The sequence below is a fragment of the Bemisia tabaci genome, chromosome 4 (genome assembly GCF_918797505.1).
Source record: "Bemisia tabaci chromosome 4, PGI_BMITA_v3".
Classification (NCBI taxonomy): domain Eukaryota; kingdom Metazoa; phylum Arthropoda; class Insecta; order Hemiptera; family Aleyrodidae; genus Bemisia; species Bemisia tabaci.
This window is the reverse complement of record NC_092796.1, coordinates 57,461,491-57,481,205: the sequence shown is the minus strand read 5'-3', so window position 1 is coordinate 57,481,205 and position 19,715 is coordinate 57,461,491. Positions and strand designations below refer to the sequence as shown.

General features: G+C 34.4%; 2 protein-coding genes across 3 annotated transcripts in view; one reads left to right on the top strand and one right to left on the bottom strand.

Annotated features, from left to right (window-relative positions):
* LOC109042574 (mpv17-like protein 2) overlaps window positions 1-2,553 on the bottom strand; it is a 13,627-nt gene extending 11,074 nt beyond the window's left edge. The window contains exons 1-2 of one of the 2 annotated variants that reach the window (XM_072300148.1): window positions 2,167-2,553; window positions 314-509 (exon numbers count right to left, since the gene is read on the bottom strand). The gene's annotated coding sequence lies outside the window, so the exon portion shown is untranslated. The remainder of the gene's footprint in view (window positions 1-313; window positions 510-2,166) is intronic. The other variant, XM_019059393.2, reaches the window with a different exon arrangement.
* The window catches only part of LOC109042573 (NADP-dependent malic enzyme), a 21,074-nt gene extending 1,359 nt beyond the window's left edge, over window positions 1-19,715 (top strand). Inside the window, exons 2-11 of the mRNA XM_019059392.2 lie at window positions 1,425-1,611; window positions 4,196-4,354; window positions 5,444-5,625; window positions 6,805-6,985; window positions 8,973-9,294; window positions 9,740-9,955; window positions 11,540-11,682; window positions 12,596-12,766; window positions 13,689-13,812; window positions 15,422-19,715. Of these exons, the coding sequence (XP_018914937.1) occupies window positions 1,425-1,611; window positions 4,196-4,354; window positions 5,444-5,625; window positions 6,805-6,985; window positions 8,973-9,294; window positions 9,740-9,955; window positions 11,540-11,682; window positions 12,596-12,766; window positions 13,689-13,812; window positions 15,422-15,621 (1,885 nt within the window). The 3' untranslated portion in view covers window positions 15,622-19,715. The remainder of the gene's footprint in view (window positions 1-1,424; window positions 1,612-4,195; window positions 4,355-5,443; window positions 5,626-6,804; window positions 6,986-8,972; window positions 9,295-9,739; window positions 9,956-11,539; window positions 11,683-12,595; window positions 12,767-13,688; window positions 13,813-15,421) is intronic.

Sequence of the window (19,715 nt, the reverse complement as noted above, 5' to 3'; positions counted from 1 at the left end):
CTTTTTGACACTGCCTAGGAAATCTTAAAGCACTGTGTATTGTTTTTTTTTGTCCTCTACTCCACTCACACAGAACAGTTCAGCTTACATTTAGAAAAGTCATTAAATCAACTCCCATCAAAAAAATGCCAAATGATCAATAACAATTGAATTCCAAGCCCTGAAGGAATAGCCTGATTTGGCTCTATCATTTTATCTGTTATTGCCTGCCCCTGTTATGAATTCCTGTTTCAGATAAGTTAACCTCTTTCAGCTGATTTTGCGAATACTCTAACTGCTATTGGTGGTGATGTATGAAAAAGGTCAAACTTACATGAAGCAGGGTCTATTTCGTCATCTTCCAGCCAGAGTATCACTAGCATCCTGCGACAGTATAAAATGTCCGCGGCCAGTTTATTTTCTTACAGAGAATTTGTTGGTTGAATCTGTTTGAAAATTTCTTTGAATTTTATCGGCAGCACGAAGAAAATTCAGTGAAATTTTTGGACAGCTTTATCGATCAATTTCTCCTTAAAAAAATAAGATGACAGTAGAAATTTTTAAATGTTACATGATGCTTGTGATACCTACTTTGGCCGGATGGTGAGGATTTGAGTTATGTGTTGATTTTCATGTTTAAAAAAGTTGATGCACCCTGTTAATTTTTTCAAACTGGTAATTACCAAGTAGCAACACAGAGTGCTCTAAGCACTCTTCTTGCGGCACGAAGTATTGTGAAACTTGTCTAGAATAGATATTTACCTATGTTGAAAGTATTTGTCATGAGAATGTATGTTTTTGTGTGCACTGTATGGTAAGGTAAATTCATTTTACCAACAGAAAAGAATGACATGAATTTTATAATATTCATTACGATACTACATAGTAAAAATATCTATTTCCGAAGAGAAAACAATCTATAATTTTATCTCTGGCCGCATATTTCTAGTTAGAAACCTTTTTCTTTATAAAGTTTTTTTTGGTGTGCTTTTTTTACCATGAACTTAGTTTCCTCAGAAGGATTACTTACAACAAAAAGTCTTTAAACTAAGAATGATGAGTGGTGAATTGACTATTCGACGGTGTAAGTCGGCCATCACATAACTTGTTTGCGGTGTCTGAAAATCACCGCCTCTATGTTATTTTTTTAAAGGAGAACAAATTGACATCATTCCTTGAAGTTTTTACAGAATTTTATTCGCACAGAGAGGAATAATCACGGCAGTTTTAAAGAATTGCTGTTGAATAGCTTTCCGTTTAAAAAATAAAGTGTGACAGGAAGTCTGCGACGTCGCAAATCGAGTTATGTGATTACCGACTTACACCGACATATCGTATCATCCTCATCAGTGCTGCACATCCACTTTTATTCTCGTGGACAAATATCAGGACCTACTTCTTCAACTTGATTTCTGAAATGCTCAATCTGGAATGAATTCTTTCAGGGTCACTGGGCTAAGTAGTCCTGTCCGAGGAGCTGCCAAGAAAGCTTTGTTGGCAAAACTTAATAAATTGACGGTCAGTTCCTCTAACATAGAACAGAAAGCATCTTACCATGAAGTTACCGGTGACATCATTTGTCCGTCAATGGTCCAGGGAATCGACCATATTCGAGACCCTCGACTTAACAAGGTAAAGTGTTTCTTACGATTTTAATTTCACTACTTTGGCCTAGCCTCTAAGGGCTGCTGATCAGCAGTTTTCTCTTGACATGAAGGAAGTTAGAAGCTTTGAAACAACCTGCCTGAATATCCAAGTGGATGATTTCAGATTTTATTGAAAAATCAGTCCTTTCATATTTTAAGAATCTTAGTATTTTTAGTTAAATAATTGAAAGATTTTAAATTTTAATTTCTTGAATGCAAGTAAGGGAATTGTGTTTCTTAAGGCTTTTTAATAATTGTTTTAAAACTTGTGCTGGAAAGGTTACCTTGGAGGTTTGGAGCAAACAGATTTTCAAAGGAGCTGAAAAATCTGCCTTATTTCTATGCAAACAATAATTCTCCATTCAACTGCTCTCAGAAAAAATTTAGGCTAAAATTCCCCTCAAATATGTAAATGAACTCAAGCATTTCATTGTTCTTGAGGAGCTTTCAAGGAATTTGGAAGCTAAGACAGGGTCTATGATTGTCTCACTTATCATCTTGGTTTTTGGAGGAAAATGAAAAATACCTGATATCCTCTTACCTTCAACTGGTGAATTTATCTGTGCCAATATTTTGATGACCCAGTCAGGGAAATGAGGAAATTTCTATTTCTTGAGATCAAGCCCGAAAATTTTGAAGTTTTTGGTCATAACTGGTTGCAAAGTATTGTTGGAAAATTTAAGCATAACACTCTTTTTCAAATTGATATTAACTTTATTCACCATCGAGGTGTGCTTAAGATAAATTACTGTTTAAAAAAAAAGGAACGATCTCCAAGAGTTCAGAGCATAGCTTTCAAAAAACGAAAAATGAGTGCAGCTAATCTGGATGCAATGCTACACCTCACCAACCAAAACTAGAAATGTATTGAAAGCAAAGTGCTTTGTTCGTACACACAGCACTACACTGTAGTAAGCTTTTTAAAATGTTCAGTATTATAGAAATAAGGATAAGATAAGAAGTGACCTCTTATCTAGAGTTCAGCTGCCCAATTTGTGGATGTTAAATTATAAAATCATTTTTTCGTATCATTCTGATCGAAATGGTTGCCAGTTTTAAATTATCATTTAAACTCGTGCTTTTCCATTGTCTCTCAAAAATGTAGGATAATATTGATTTCAAAAAACTAGATATTTTCTTTTTATTTTGGCTAGTGGCCCTATCCCTGAAATCCTGAAAATTACTCTGTTCCCACCGCTTTAAAATTACAAGACTTTGAGCTCTTAAATTCTATTTTAAGTATCTGTACTTAAGTAACTGTACTTTTAATTTTCAGGAAATAGGAAATTGTAAAATGAAATTTTTTTTTAAACAATTAGTTATTTATCTACAAAAGGGGTAAATTGACTGCTGTATCTGAAATTTTTGATTTTGCACATCTTGTGATCACCTTAACCTGCGCCCTGTCTGTAAATAATCATCTCCTGTCTCACATACATAAAATTAGAAGATAAGCATCTTAAAAGTGACCCACTCAAAAAAAAATTTAGTTAAAATCATGGAAGCAGTCGAATTTAAAAAAAAAAATAAAAAGATCATGAATCAAGCAGCTCAGTTTTTATTCTCAGTTTGGCATCAGCAAGACCATTTGAAGTACTTTCCTCATTTGAGAAGTGATGATGAGCTCGTTTTTCCTGATTAGAGTTTTGCTAATTAAAAGAATCACTACACAGTCATTTGTTAACTGTCTTGTCAGAGCGTGTCATGTGATAACTAGTCTCACACGAGATCTGCAACCTTGTTTATTTTCCAGTTAATCCAGCCTTCGTGTAGTAACTTTTTTTCTGTTCAAAGAAGTAGATTATAAAGGTGGAGCAAACTCAAACACCACCACCCACACTTTTATTGCATCAATTCTATTCTCCTTTACGATTGTTTTTAGAAATCTTCAGAACAGAATTATTTCTAAATTCTCTGTGAAGCCCTGTTTTTTATTTTATTTTTATCTTTTGGGATTTTTGGATTTTTGGAGGGGGGAAGGGGGGGATTTCTTTTATTACAACCGTTTAATTTTTCAGATAAGATTAATATTGGTCAACATATCATTGATGTTAGCTTTGTAAACAGTCGGAAAAGCTTTAAACGGATAAAAAATTAAGGGGGAAGGGATCCATTTCTTCCTGAAAAAACTTTAAAATTGTTCGCAAAACTTTAATCCTTACTTCATCATTGTAATGTAGCATGCTGGCCGAGACACCCCTTCCTTAAGAAGTTCTGTAATTTTAAGGATAGCACCAAACAATCATTAACATCCATTATTACATACATTACCTTTAATTTACTATTTCTCACAAATGAGAATATATTTGTTTACATATGTCTTATTGTTAGTCGACAAGTACATGTATGGAATAGATTGTAAAGAGAAAAATATTGTCGATCATATTTTATAGAGGAATTTTTTTCATTTACTTATTTGGCTGAGGTAGCTTTTTTGTTTTGCTCTACCAACTGGCATCAAACCTCCCAAAACAATCTGGAACAGTCCATATTATTTTTTGTGCAAATCAAGCCTAACAAACAATGACCAAAAATCAATATACTATTCCATTCTATGATTTTTTTTTCAGGGTTTGGCTTTTACTCTAGAAGAACGGCAAGCTTTAGGAATTCATGGATTAATGCCTGGTCGCTTCAAAACTCAAGAACAGCAGCTAGAAGTTTGTCGTTTTAGTGTTATGAAATACCAAGAAGATCTCAATCGTTTCCTGTACCTCTCTGAATTACAGGTGTGCATTAAATACTATGCATCCTCTATTATAATCAGGTTTTTGATGTTAAGTGAGTTTTCTTCACCAATCATTAGGTCTCAACCTGGAGATTAAACAAGGCCAAGAATTGATAATAACGAAAATTTCATCTGAAATTTGCCTTAACTCCAAGGGACACTCCTTGCATCATATACTTAAATTCCAGTGGAGAATGGAGCTTTTTAATAAAAGCTCTTCATTTTTGCCGCCTTCCTCAACACATCTAAACTAAGGAAGAATGCTGTATAAGCATTCAAATGTTGTCAAGTTTTCGTTACAAAATATTTTTCTTTCAAGGAAAGTCATGCATATTTTTTCTTGGAATTCTCAGATATTTTAGATTAAATCCTTAACAAAATTGTCTAAAAAAGTTGAAAAAAAATATTCAGAATTTTTCCTGTGAATTCATTTACAATCAAAAGAGATATGGCAACGTCTGAAGACTCACACTGCGTTTCTCCTTAGCATAGCAGAACACCTCTTGTGCAGTTAGGGAATGAAACAGTAACATGGTGTGATCAAGACGTATTCAAGGTTATTTTATGATTGCAGATAATGGGAGGAAGCTCTGCCATGCAGGTTTTATCCTCGGACAATCACTTCAATCTTAATTTGATAAGTACTCAACACTGGGTATTGATGCTATTCCCCACAGACCTTTCCTTTATTGTGCTACAAATTTGATCAATCAAACAAAGTGTCTGCATGACTAAATCAGCAAACCTGATTCCCATTAAAATTTTCCATATTCCTTCTATGATAGAAACTTTTTGAATTACTTTAATGAGTATTTCCAATAAGCAGACATTTTTGTCGCACCTTTACTTAATGTTGCCCACATTTGATGTGATCTAAAGCGATCAAGAGGTTTGCCGTTGCTCTTCTAACTGAAAATTTATGCTCTTCTAACTGAAAATTTATGCTCTTTTTTTGTCTCCAACCTTTCACAGCTTCCTCTCATAAGCTTCTCTGCTCATTTTCAATTTCTTCTTCTTTTGGGCAAGTGTCTACTTTGGAGACCTCAGACATTTTTGTTGTATTTATCATTTTTCTTTTCTTGTTTTTCAGGATCGAAACGAACGATTGTTTTTCCGACTATTGTCAGAAAATGTTGAGACACTCATGCCGATTGTCTACACCCCTACTGTTGGTCTGGCTTGCCAGAAGTTTGGACTGATCTATAGAAGACCGAGAGGGCTTTTTATCACGATTAATGATAAAGGACACTGCTTTGATCTCCTTAAAAACTGGTAATTTTTTTACGAGAGTAGGTATTTTTGGCCTCATTTTTTATCCCTAGGGTAGTTAAGCTGAATCTAGACATTTTCAGTTGATTATATGATGTAAGTTTGATGTGTGCGTCAAATATTTTCAAATCTTTGGGCAGGTTTAGGTGCATCTAAAACTAGATTCTTTGTCAACAAGAAATACTGCAAACGCTGGGAATACGACTCACTTGATCAAATTTGAAGGGTTTTTAACAAAAATTAAATTTTAATGTATAATTTTTAACTATGCATAATAATAGTAGCTTGTTTAGTGTTAGTAAAATTGGTTAACTTTTATAGAGTATGAATTTCATACATCATGGGCCACATGGGTCAATTTAATTGACTAACATTTTTTAAACTCTACAGAGTTTCTCACCTGGATTGATTGGTAAAAACATAATGTATGCCTTATTCTGAAGTCATCAAGGACCTTAGGCTTGGTGTGAGGTTTTTCACATGTATAATTTCTGCCTGCTTTTCATATGTTTCTGTTTAACCTTAATCATGCAATTCAAGACCCTTAAGAATTGTCTAAATTGAAAAAGTAGAGATACACCTGCCTGAATTGTTTCAATATCTCTGTTTACGTTTAGTTTTCCAACAAAAGAGTAAATAGGAAATTGAATGTTGTTTTTGCAATCAGAATTCCTGCATGAAATACACTGAGATTATCCGGAAATAGCGAATTAAGAAGTTACCCCCTAGAAATCAACCCCAGTTCCAAGCAGCAACAATGAATTGTATATCTTCATTGAAACGAAGGATGATGAGAAATTATGAAGCTGCAAAAGAAGAATCATGTTTATTTATTTGTATGATATGTATTCCTAAACAATTTTCCATCTATTATGTTTTTTTCAAAGGAAAAAATGAACTGTTGAAGCATGTCTAAATGGTCTGCTTAATCAGTTTTTACTCTTAATACATTTTCACTCTGAACTCACGTAATAAATCCAATGTTGTGATGAATTTATCAGTCTTCATGAGATTAGTCTTTAAATAATTATTCCATTATTTTATTTTTTACATTTTTTTATGCGGATACTAAGTTTGCTTGGTTTGCTAATTTGGTTGGTTTAATGTGCTGTTAACAAAAGCCTTTCCCTAAAATACTTCATTTGAGGTAGTGCATGATGGTTATTTTGGTTTTGGGTACAGGCCGGAACCAGATGTACGAGCTATAGTTGTGACTGACGGTGAGCGCATTCTTGGTCTTGGGGACTTAGGTGCATGCGGTATGGGTATTCCGGTCGGAAAGCTCTCATTGTATACCGCCCTCGCCGGCATCAAGCCACATCAGTGTCTACCTATCACTCTTGATGTTGGCACCAACAACGAAGTGAGTTCAGCCATGATTTGTGTGTGTGTGTTTCATTACAACGGTTAATAAGTCTCCCATTCTCACAATCAAAAGTCACACTGGAAAGTTGGCGATAATTAGAAGGCTCGTAGATCTTCTAAAATTTGTGTGGTTAAATTCAATGAGGTACATTTTCATGTGTATTGATTAAGAGGTGTCCAAGAATTTCCTACAATAGTTCGGGGGCTGAGCATCCACTAATCACATATATTTGCTTGCACTTCCTATCCTGTAGTGACCACGGAGTCCCCCTATGAGGTGTACAAATTTGGATTACGAGGTCTGTTAGATAAGAAACCAGATTGGTGACAACTAGCCCATCATGCGTCCAAATTAAGTTTCCTTGGACTTTCTTGATAGTTGAAAATATACTTAAGAATGCTACATTCACAAATTTTAAAAATCTTAATTAGCTTTGTTGGTACCGGGTTTGAAGTAAGGCAACCTCATGGGTGTTCTGCGATTTTCATGTTTGACCAAACTTGTCGCTCTTTTTTCTGTCTTTCACTATCTTTTTCAACCCACACAGATGGTTGAATTTTTGTCTCCATATCGTAGCCATACACCCAAGTTTTGTCACCGAAATTATCATATCCAAATATGTAGGATCATTGTTAGAACGCTCAATAAGCTCAAGGAAAATTTACACTTGGATTTTTACTCGGATTACTACGGATTTTTGTTCAACAGACAACAGTCACGGGACAAGTTTAGTTGAAACTCGATGCATGTGTAAATATTCTATCAAAATTTTATGTACAAAGCCTTCAGAAATAACACACTGTTCAGCAAGCTTGAAACGACCATTTTTGAGCACTTATGCCCCCACTTTTTCCACGTGGCAAATGTCAGGTGCCATCGATGGTCGATTCCCGTGCTCCTCATCTTCGACGGACTCCTGACCAGTTTTGAACTGTTTAAACCGCTCAAAGCACTGAGAATAATTCATACAATGATCTTGGTAAACTTTACTTAGCACACCAAAAGTTTTGATACAAGGCATACCGAGTTCAAAACAAAAATGATAAATCTTTTCTCTATCAGTGATTGCATGATGAAAACCGCAGAATGCACCTGAGTGACTCATATTCACGGTAACGCAGAATGAACACTGATCAAAATAAACAAAATCCGTGAATGTAGCATCATTCAGTATGTTATCAGCTGTCAGGAAAGTCCAAGGAAACCTGATTTGGACGCACAATGCACTAGTTATCACGAAATCTTTGATTAATAATCAAGGAAAATCCTTAATCCCCCTATCTAGTACACGGAAGATATATTTTAGTTCGCAAGATGCACTTGGCTACAACAAAAATATAAATATTTTGCTTATGCATTAATTTGTCAAAAGATCTCTTGAAATTTTTGAGGAAGATTATTTTCCCCTCTGTAGGTGGACACCAGACAAGGCAAGAAATTTAAAACTACAACACTGTTGTCTCCTCAAAATTTCTTGTAGATAACAGTGGCAAGGTCAAATATTTCCAAATTGAAGTCAAAGTGAGGAATCAGTGTTTCCTTCATTCATCAATTTGAACTTCCTGCTTACTGAAAAACTAAAGCCTACCTGTATCTAATTGGCCACTCAACTAATTTCAGTTTTCTTAAAATTTTCTCCGGGTTGAATTTTTATCTCCACAAGTTTATACATATGAAGTAAATTTTTGTAGAATCCAACATGATGAGTCTGTTTTTGTTGTCAGAGTCGACCTAATCTAACCTAACCTTTGGACCAAACTATATTTCGAGTTGTTTCTAGTTTAAAATGTGTGAAAAATCATAATGGATTCATTGCTGAAGTCTTTAATGCACTCCTAACTTACAATGTTTTTTTTCCTCTTAAACAAATTGATTTTGAGTTTTCTCTTTCAGGTGCAATTAGCTTATATCTGTAATATCCTTATTTGTCTTCTTTTTTCTTTGTGTGTATTAATTCTGGTGTTCCTATTATTCTACATCGCAGAAGCTTCTCAACGACCCACTTTACATTGGTCTCCGGCAGAAGCGTGTTTTCGGGCCAGAATACGATGAGCTTGTCGACGAATTCATGGAGGCTGTTGTCAAACGCTATGGTCAAAATACACTCATTCAGTTTGAAGACTTTGGAAACCATAATGCATTCCGCTTCCTCGACAAGTACCGAGACAAGTATTGTACTTTCAATGATGACATTCAAGGAACAGCTGCAGTTGCCGTTGCAGGACTCTACGCTTCTCGAAGAATTACTGGCAAAAAAATGTCAGATTGTAAATACTTGTTCTTAGGTGCTGGAGAAGCTGCGTTAGGTAAGTTCTTTAAATCACATTAACATTTTAGCTTTGCAAATTTTGTCAAGATGTTTCTTTCTTTTTTTTCTTTTTTTTTTAAAAAAAAAATCATAAATTAAATCTATATCATAAATGATCTGAAAAACTTGTCACGAAAGAAACTCATTCTCTGCTAATACTTAATTGAGCTAGTAAGTGGTAAGTATGAAGGAAATAAACTATGTTGAAGAGTCTTTTTACTGCAAGCAATGTATCTCCTCTGTGGAATAAATGTTGGAGTATGCTCAATAGTTCGCTCAACACATCTAGCAACTTTAGTTTGGATTTTCAGAATTAGTTGATCCTTTTTTTTCATTAGATGAAAGAAAGATTTCCTGCTATTTCTCCACCTATCAAACTGCTAACAACTTTGAAAACTGTCTTACAACTGACATGTTTAATCTCTCTGTTGTTTGTCCATTAGGTATTGCCAACTTGTGCGTTAAAGCCATGCAGACTGAGGGCTCAACTATACAGGAGGCAAGAGATAAAATTTGGATGATGGATATTGATGGATTATTGGTAAAAGATCGTCCAGAAGGAGGCCTCCATGGTTATAAACAGTTCTTCGCCAAGGACCACAAAGTTATGAAAAATCTAGCCGATGTAGTCAAAGAAATTCAACCATCAATATTAATTGGTAAAATATAAATTTATTTATTTAACAAAATACACATGGGAAAACCTCCTCACAAAAAATATGAATTACAGTCTTTTCTCTCTGTAACAACTATCGTTATAACGAGAATCTCTCTGTAACAACTATCGTTATAACGAGAATCTCTCTGTAACAAGGAAAGCGGTCGGTCCCTTGAATTTCCTATATTAAATATCCACTATTGTCATAATGAAAATCTCTCTATATCGAGGAAATCGGCCCATCCCTTGTGCTCTCGTTACAGAGAGAAAGTACTGTATTAAAAGTTTAACACAATTGCTACTTAAATTATGTGAGTTTTCCATTTTACCAGGTTTGATAAAGGTTATTACCTGATTTATTTTTTTGTCCTGGTTATCTTAATTGATTCTTCTATTCAAGTTGCGATGTACATTTCGGAACACCTTATTCCATCTTCAGGCCACACATATTTCACTAGCACTATAATCCTTGTGCGCGTTCGAGTTTCAAGATACTTTAAAATGTTAAAAACCGGAAAATAAAAATAAAACTACACGTAGACTAAAATTGACTGTGAACTGCAAGAGGCGCGACCAATCTATTGATATATCGGTAAATCATATCAATATATATCAATATATATATTGATATATATCAATAAATCGGTCGCGCCTCGTGCAGTTTACAGTCAATTTTAGTCTACGTGTAGTTTTATTTTTATTTTCCGGTTTTTAACTTTTTAAAGTATCTCGAAACTCAAACGCGCACAAGGATTATAGTGCTAGGGAAATATGTGTGGCCTGAAGATGGAATAAGGTGTTCCGAAATGTACATCGCTACTTGAATAGAAGAATCAATTAAGATAACCAGGACGAAAAAATAAATCAGGTAATAACAATTGCTACTGTTTTTGCCCCAATTTTTTTAAGGAACAAGAAAAATGCCTGCAAAGGAAGTGCATCGCTCAGGTTTGTCCCAAAATTAGTCTCTCCTGATTTTAAAAAAAATACCAAAGTCAAGGAAAGCTCATCCTGTAAAAAATTAATCGCAGGTAATCAATGCTTGGGGGTACAGAAAATGCCCAATAACGCGCCTGCCTGGTCTCCTGGAAATGTGGGAAAACCCTTTAAAATTAAGAGTACTTATGTATCGAAACAGATACTAGTTAAATCATCCTGATTAGTGCTAAATTTCTTAGCATTCAATATTAAAATCTCATAAGTTGAAAACAGTTTCTACTTTTTAAGTTGGAGGGAAAGTTAAGGGAGATTGTTGCAAAAAACTTGGAAAATTATTTTAAGGGTGTGTAAAATATAAAAAGCTGAAATGTTATTGTGCCTCTGATACACGTGTATAGATTAATCACCTGGTAATTTTTCTAACTCCTTAAATATTGTATGCCAGGCATTTTAATCTCCTTCCTAATATGAAATTCGTCCTGGAAATCTTTTATGGAAACATTTTCATTCATTATCATTTGCTTTACTGCAAACTACCGCCAATTTTCAAAGATATTTATAGAGCTTGCTCTTGTAAGCTTGCTATAAAGTTCCCCTCAGAATAATGAAGAAAAGTAATGCTGAACGGTTTTTCTCTTCTGTGCAGGTGCATCCGCTGCAGGTGGTGCTTTCACGCCAGAAGTCTTAAGTGATATGGGAAAGTTCAACGAACGTCCCATCATTTTTGCTCTGAGTAACCCAACCAGCAAAGCTGAATGTACCGCTGAGCAAGCGTACACCCATACTGAAGTGAGTGTTTCATCACAACCTGTTATCTTGAAAATCCATGCACTTAATATTTATCTTTATGTCAAGTCTATTGCTTCTGGAAACCATTACGTTCAGTTTGAAGGTTACCTTAAAATACGTGGAGGCAAGGGAGTTTCAAAATCTCAAGCAAATATTCAGGAAAGTTTATATTTTTCATAAGCATCGTGCAACTTTGATTCATCCATCTCATGCGCCGAGATTGATCTCTGGAGAAAGTATTTCGTTGTTTCCCAGACGAAGAAGTGCAACCCCATTCCAAAGTTGCAAAATAGACTCAAACAATAAACTTTTTTCTATTAATGTTCCTGTGCAATTTTTCTCCAAAATTGTTGATTATTGCATGAGATTGAAAGAAAAATCAGTGAAATTCTCAGTCACAAATGCCCAAGATTCTTTTGATAAAGCTTTAATTTGTTTGAGAAAATTTGGAAACATTGAAATGTAGTTGCGTTTTTTGGGAGGAAAACAGTGCTTTATGTATTGTTTCTCATGAATGCAGTAATTGTAGATTCCCTTAACAGAGAGAGTTGAGACAACGCAGCTTGTGGATGTCACAAACGGGAATAAAGATTACGCAAATAGGACGTTTGCTGTAATCTTTGATCAACCCATTCCTGAATTTCTGTCTCCGTTCCCACTCTCATTTCATTTGTTCCTTGCCGTACCTCCTATTCCCCGGTCCATTCCAGTTTATAATCTATGCAAATTGTGAAACTGAAATCTTTTTCCCGTTTGTGACACTGTGAAGGCTTAAAATACGGGAACAAATGAGAAATGGATTCGCATTGTCTTTGCTCGCAGTATAAAGAGATTAGGGACTCTAAGTAATTGAAGGAAGCCAGCAGCAAATATTTCTTTCATTTTTTATTAACTCTCCAATTTTCGTGAACAGGGTAGATGTATTTTTGCCAGTGGCTCACCATTCCCACCAGTTGAGTACAATGGAAAGAAGTTCTTCCCTGGTCAGGGCAACAATGCATACATCTTCCCAGGAGTAGCTCTTGGTGTTATTGCTGGTGGTTTACACCATATTACTGAGGATCTTTTCCTGATCTCTGCTCAAGTATGTATTTTCAGAACAGAATATTTTGTCTCACTTTTAGTCCTAACGGTCAACTACGGTAAAATAACCAGCAAAGGAAAATCCTGTGTTGTAATGCGAGTTGTAAACAACAGAAAAGTGTGACTTATTTCGGTTATGTTAAAAAATCAGCAGAACTGAGGTTACTTTTGTGTTGTCGCCAATACATGTGGTGACAAATAACAGAACTTATGATTGTGACAATGTCCTTATTGTAATTGGGTGAATTTGCCAATTTTTTGATGCAAAAGTTGAAATCATACCACAGAAAATGAGTGATTTTGTCCATGTAAGAAATACTGCTAAATTTGTGCAAAGTCGCGTTTATAATGTCTGTTCCTTTAGCAGCAGTTGAATTCTCTTCATTGAAAATAAAATCTAAGGTATACAGTCTTTAAAACTTTCATGTGACCTTGCAGATTCATTCAAAAACTGATCTATTAAATCAGTACCATTTTTCAAAGTTTTTTTTCAAAAACAATATTCAGTACGCTTTGTTTTGTTCTGTACTGTCAGTTCTCTTATGATCAGTATTCCTGTATTTTCTACTCGAAAATCAAGTTTCTTATTCCAAGTTTCAAGCAGATTTAAAATCATATTGTGTCTCAACCAATCTTACAACCAACATGGTCAAATGGACCACATTTTGCAATTAGGATCTAAAATTTCTGGCTCAGTCTAGAAACTATGTATGTACCATTTGTTTGCCCATGTGTATAAGTGGTTTTATAGATAAGCCAGAAATTTTAGTGACAATTGCGAAATGTAGTCCGAATATTCCTTGAGGGGAAAAACACACGCCAACACACATCGTGAGCTAGAACATCCTCATTGTCTCACACTGGTTTTTTTGTTTGTCAATCTTCATTTGTGGATCTCAAGTTACACATCCTATTTTTTCCAGGTTGTTTCGGATTATGTGACGGAAGAAGATATCTCAAAGGGTAGTTTATACCCTCCATTGGGTAAAATCAAGGAATGCTCCGTAGAAATCGCTGAAAAAATTGTGACCTATGCATACAGTAAAGGTAAGTGATTCCTTGTGGTTTTGTGGATGTAAGACATTGTAATCTTTGAAAAACGATTAAAGCATAAGATAATTTTTTTTTCTTCCATCAGAGATAAACAAAGTTTCTAGGGCTGTGCGAATATTCGAAAATCTCGAATATTCGAGTTTGAATAATTTTTCCGATATTCAATTCGAACTTGAACTTAGAAACCTCAAATAATCGAATTATTCGAGAACATTGACAAAACTTCGAATATCTAAAGAAAAAGACCGAATACTCGTACATTCGGCCATATTGATGACGTACTAGAAAGAACTCGAACAGACGCGCAGTTCAAACTACTTGTTTTGAGGTTAGGTAAACAAAGGCCAACTTTTCATTGATTCATTCAGCGCACGGCACTCGCGGACTCGCATTATTAGACGGGTCAATTCAAAATTCGCGCCACTTGAGTTCCTCCGAATACGTCATTAACATGGCGTACAAATGGGCGTATGTACTGATCTCCATAACCTTTCCTCCTCCGCCTCGCGCAGTACCATGGTCTTCACAATGTTGCTGGACTATCTTTGCAAGATCAGCATTGATGTGCAGTATAACAGAATAAAATGGATTTTCGGACAGTAAGCAGTAGTTTTACTGTTTCACGACAGTTCAATCAATTGCTTGCTCTTAATTAAAGGAAACAATCTTCTCTCCCTTTTATTCTTTCCCCAGCAAATCAAAATGTATGCAAAACCATTTGATAAATAAATAAATTGATTAATTCGTTATCTTCTTATCTATAATAGAAATTTCTTTATTCAAAATTTGAATTTTAGGAAGAAAAGAAATTATTTATTCGATTTTTACTTCGACTAACACAGAGGTTGGTTTTGGTCAAAAATTGATAAAAACTAAAAATATTCAATTCGATGCGATTCGAATTCGAAACTTTTTCGAAATATTCGATTCGATTTGACATTAAAAAAAAAACCACATTCGCCCAGCCCTAAAAGTTTCGCAACAACTTTCGTCTTTCGATAACTTGAACATGATTATTTCCTGCCAGAATGGAACTACTATGTATGAGGATGGAGTTACCGTGTCTCCCATCTTGAGTGCATTTTTTTTGCATATCACTATAAAGTGGAGACATTTGTCTCCCGGAAATTCAAGCCCCTACAGATCGACACTGATACTTTGAGTCAAGCTAATGTTTATTCTTGCGATTTTGGAAAAGAGGTCTAGAAACTTTTGCTACGCACCCTGTTTTGAAGCCAAGAAAGGAATATCTAAAGATTCTCTGTCTTCCCTGTATACGGTATATCCATTCGTTCCTGCAAGCCCCCTAGCGGGCAACGCATGGTACCCTTCTCTCTCGTCCTGCCAAAAATGCTGCAACAAGAAACTGTTCACACCGCACTGTACCAATTCTGAAATGTGTAATAAAATAATTTCTTTTGTCATCGCAAGTCCATTGTGTCGTCTTTGATCTCAACAATACAGGACTTACAGGAGGCTCTCAGTGATTTGTGGTCGTCATGTGGTTCATTTTCCTCCCCACGACATCATTCAAACACCGATATTTTTATGTGTTCAAATAACTAATGAGTATATTTTATTTGAATTTTTTCAATTTTTTCAGGTACTGCCTCTCATTACCCTGAACCAGCTAACAAGCGAGCTTACATTGAAAGTCTAATGTATAACTACAACTATGACTGCCCTCTTCCAGCAACGTACCCATGGCCGAAGGAGGCTTCAGAGCCAGTCATGGAAACTGAAGCTCTCCATGGAACGAGTGGAGAACACTTAAAAACACCAGAAAAGTTTTTCAAAACTTAAAATGTTATCTTAAAATCTTAAAACGATCATAGTTTTCAAAACTAGCAAATCACTTGTTCTGTGTGTACTGTTATTCGAGTACTTTGTTTATCTAGTCTAACTAATCGATTAATTAATTTAAAGTAAGAATCTTAATGTCTAGTTGGTACCCTTGCTTCTTGGTTTGTAGTCCATGTCTGAAATATTCCTCTTTCAAAACACTTACCAACCGTACCAATTTAAACACTAGAAGAAAATTGTTTCCTTCTTCTTTCAGTTACTTAGGTCTGAAATCTTAAATCTTAATCCCTCCTTTAAGAGATCTAACTCGTATCTCTTATTTTTGAAACGAACAAATCAAATGAAGACTTTGCCTTTTGTTAAGTCAGGCTTGAAAAAATTCATGTCGGCGTTTTTTCCCCCAATGGAAATATATTTCTGCTCATCAGTTTAGAGAAAATGATGAGATTCATTTGTCATTTCTAGTATTTCATTTTGATGGCTACTGAACCTAGCAGTGGCAACTTAAATTTTACCTTTCGATCTTAAACTTTTATTTATTTTATCAAGATACCATCTCGACAATTGTACTTTCCTTTCTTTCTCATCCCATCTCTTCCATCATTCTAGCAACTGCCATCAAACAATGACCACTGATTTTCTTTGCAATTTTTTGTGACTCAGAATTTTTAAATTGTTGACTATTATTACTTGATCTCAAATCTCAATCTTGTCCACAAATCGCATTCTCCATAATTCGCTGAAGCCCACTGTCTAAAATATCTTTTGCGATGGTAAAGGTAACTTGTTCTAAAGAAGGTGCCTCTTGGGATTTGCTCTTTTAAGAGTTTAGATCCAGAATTAATTGCAGTTTCAACAACCAGTGGCAATGATCGTTTCACATGTTTTGATAACCAAGTTTGCTGTTAAATTAGGAGATCTCTCCTTTTTAGCTCTCTAAACATGCCATTACTTTATTTCATAATTACGCTAGTACATTTTATGTATTAAAGCTTTTCATTGCCTCAAATATTAATGACCCCAATTCATTATAGAACTATGGGTGCCTTTGAAGATTTTACATAAATGATGTTATCGGACTAAAGTTTAAATAGTGTCCAAATTTTTCCCAGCGTCATCTGAAAGATTTAATCTCTTACTTATTTCCTCTCTTTATTTTAAAAGAAACCATCATAATATGCCTCTCATCTTATGCTAAGTATTTAAAAATTGAATTCTGTTTCAAAATGTGTGAATATATTTCACTGCCCATGAGAATGACCAAATATGAGGCTATTTTATATAGTTTAGGTATTTGATGTTAACATGTCATGGGGTTTCATGAGTCTTTAATAACTTCACAGTTCATATTGAAACATTTTCTAATGCCAGTCAGTTGGATCAGCTGCATTGCTAGAATATCGACAAAGTCAGTTTTCCCTTTCAATAAAAGTGAAGCAATTCACAATTTTCGAGGAAAGATCCCCTGATGTCAACTTAAAGTTGAGAAGGAAAGTTACCAGTTATACTTCTCCAGTTGGATTTTTCTGTGAGATCAGAGTATTTATTTTTGTATAATTTATTTTTCATACTTAATTGTGTTAATATTGTGAATAAACTGTAACAATTGTACATTATGAACTAGGGATGAGTTTTCCTTAAGGGAAGTAAGTTCAAATGACTGGACCGGTTAGGCTAATTCTAGAGTGAATTTGAACCCATTTTGGTTTTTGAAAGAATCACTCAATCTAGATTCTAATTCTTGTTTTTATCTGGAAATCAGACGGTCTCTGAAGGACAAGTTTGTGTCCTTAATTTCTTCATTCGAATTTGTGTATTTTATGAAATGATTTGATCATAGTTCCTTTGTTTTTATGTAACACTGATGCTCTCGGAGCGCTGTGTGACCGATAGATTTGCTTTACTGGTCAATTATTGTCAGTATTCTCCGACATACCAAGAAGAAAATTTTGGTTTGTGGGACATTATTAGCTCATATTCTCTCACTTCTGTTTTGGGCAACCTAGAACTGTAGATCACGTCTCACTTAATTTAAGTTGTTAGAATGTGTCACTAAATTTTTCCTTCTCCAATTTTGTAAGGATTTTATCCTTATCAAACACCAAGAATATTTGAAAAGCAAGTTAAACTTAACCCAAAATATTCCTCTTTTCTCTCAAATTTAACAAAAAAAAATCAAATATTGTGGATTTAAGTTTGGAAAGTGCTTTGTTCCCTCATTTGCAGTCCTCTATGTAAATGTACCTAATTGATCTGCAGGGCATAGCGGGGAAAGACCTTGCAAAATTATTTATGATTTTAAGTTTTTATGCGTATCAAGCAATTCTTTTATAATTTCCTCAAAAAAGACAAACATTAAATGATTCTTCAGTGAACCTTGCCTTTGCCTCATGACATTCTAACTTACAGTTATACCATTTTAATTTTAAGTTACCACCTTTTCACATATTTCAAGGAGGCTCTTTTTAAATTGTTGAACAATACTACTGTGAAATTTCATACCGCATTATGAAAAATCTTTCTTCTTGTACGATACTATCCATTTCTTGTTATGCAAATTTGAAAATGTTACTTTTCTAAGAGCTTTTCGAAGTTTTCTATTTATATTTCAGCACTTGTTCAAAGTAGCAAATTTCAGCAGTTACATACCATTTTAAGGAGGTTGAAGTTTTACCTTTTCTTGAACTCAAATTAATTTTTACATTTCTGTAGGAGGGAAAAATTGTAATGTTAATTCTTCTTTTCGTCAGTTTTCCAATGCAATTAATGTCTGCAATTGTGCCAATTTTATTCTTTTTCCAGAAAATTTGTCAGAAAGATTTTCCCTAGGGAACTCGACATTTTTTCATCGCTTTGAGTTTCCTATACACTTGTTATCAAAAGGAGTGCAATTTTTTTTAATCATTCAACCTCCTCTGCTCTCTATGTTCAATAAATGGAGGGTAGCAACTCAGTTTAGGTGTTTAAATTGAAGTTCTTTTCATTTCAGCAGAAACATGCTGAGTCTCTCTCATGTGAAAAAAGGAATCAATTTGATTGTTTTGACATCAATTGTGACTTGCTAAACAGTAGTAAAACTTGTGTCCTCATATTTTAAAACGGAAATCCTCACCTCATTCTGAACTTATAAACTCCTCAAATCAAACGGCTGGATGTTACATACAGAATTGTCATAAATAGGGAGGTTTCAATGTTTCATCATCTTTAAAGTTTTCTTATTTCTCTGAGCAACTCTCTGTTACTTCTCTTACTTTTTGAATCTAACGGTTTACAGTGTTACTATTAGTTTTCATGTAAGAAAATTGAAATGAAATTGTCAAAAAGAAAAAAAATTGTCTCTGTTGAGGTATGATCAAACAAACAATGTGTTTTTAGTTTTATGATTTAATAGTTAATTTTAGCTCTTTGAACCCCTCTTATGTACGTCTTTTTCCGTATTTATGGGGCAGCCAAACAGGTGCTTGAAAGTAAGATTTATTTTCTTTTCGAAAATGAAATTTCAAAGAAAAATCATGTAAATTCTTTTTTGCTATCACAGCAGTTATCAGTCGCTTTGTGTCTGTTTTCTTTTTTGAATCCTCTCAGAGGCGAATATTGTGCTTGATTTATTCTAATGATCTACATTTTTCAATACCATTTGAATGGAAAGAGTACCAGTGTTTTTGAAAAACAGTATTAATATTGTTCTTGTGTTCAATATATTTTAAAAACAAAAATCAAACACTCAGCTTGTCATATTCATTTCTACGAAGAATTATTTTCCAGGCATTTTGAAATGTTTACCTTACTATCAATTCTCTTCATCTTTCAAATTTTTTCATGTGATAAAAACCCGTGTTGAGTTTTTTTTTCTTTGTTTTGTTATTTTTAGGGTGCATTTAATGCGAGCCTGAATTCGTGTGATACAAACCGCTTCTTTTTGAAAGATTTGTCCTACGTAGGTAGTAATTATTGAGTTTTTGTTTTAAATCTCATACTTGATGTAACTATCACATTTCAAGTGTTTCATTTCATTGTCATCAAAACGAATGAGACATCCATTTCGTGATTTGATTTTTGCTTGACCACCGAATATAAACTATTTGTCATCTAAA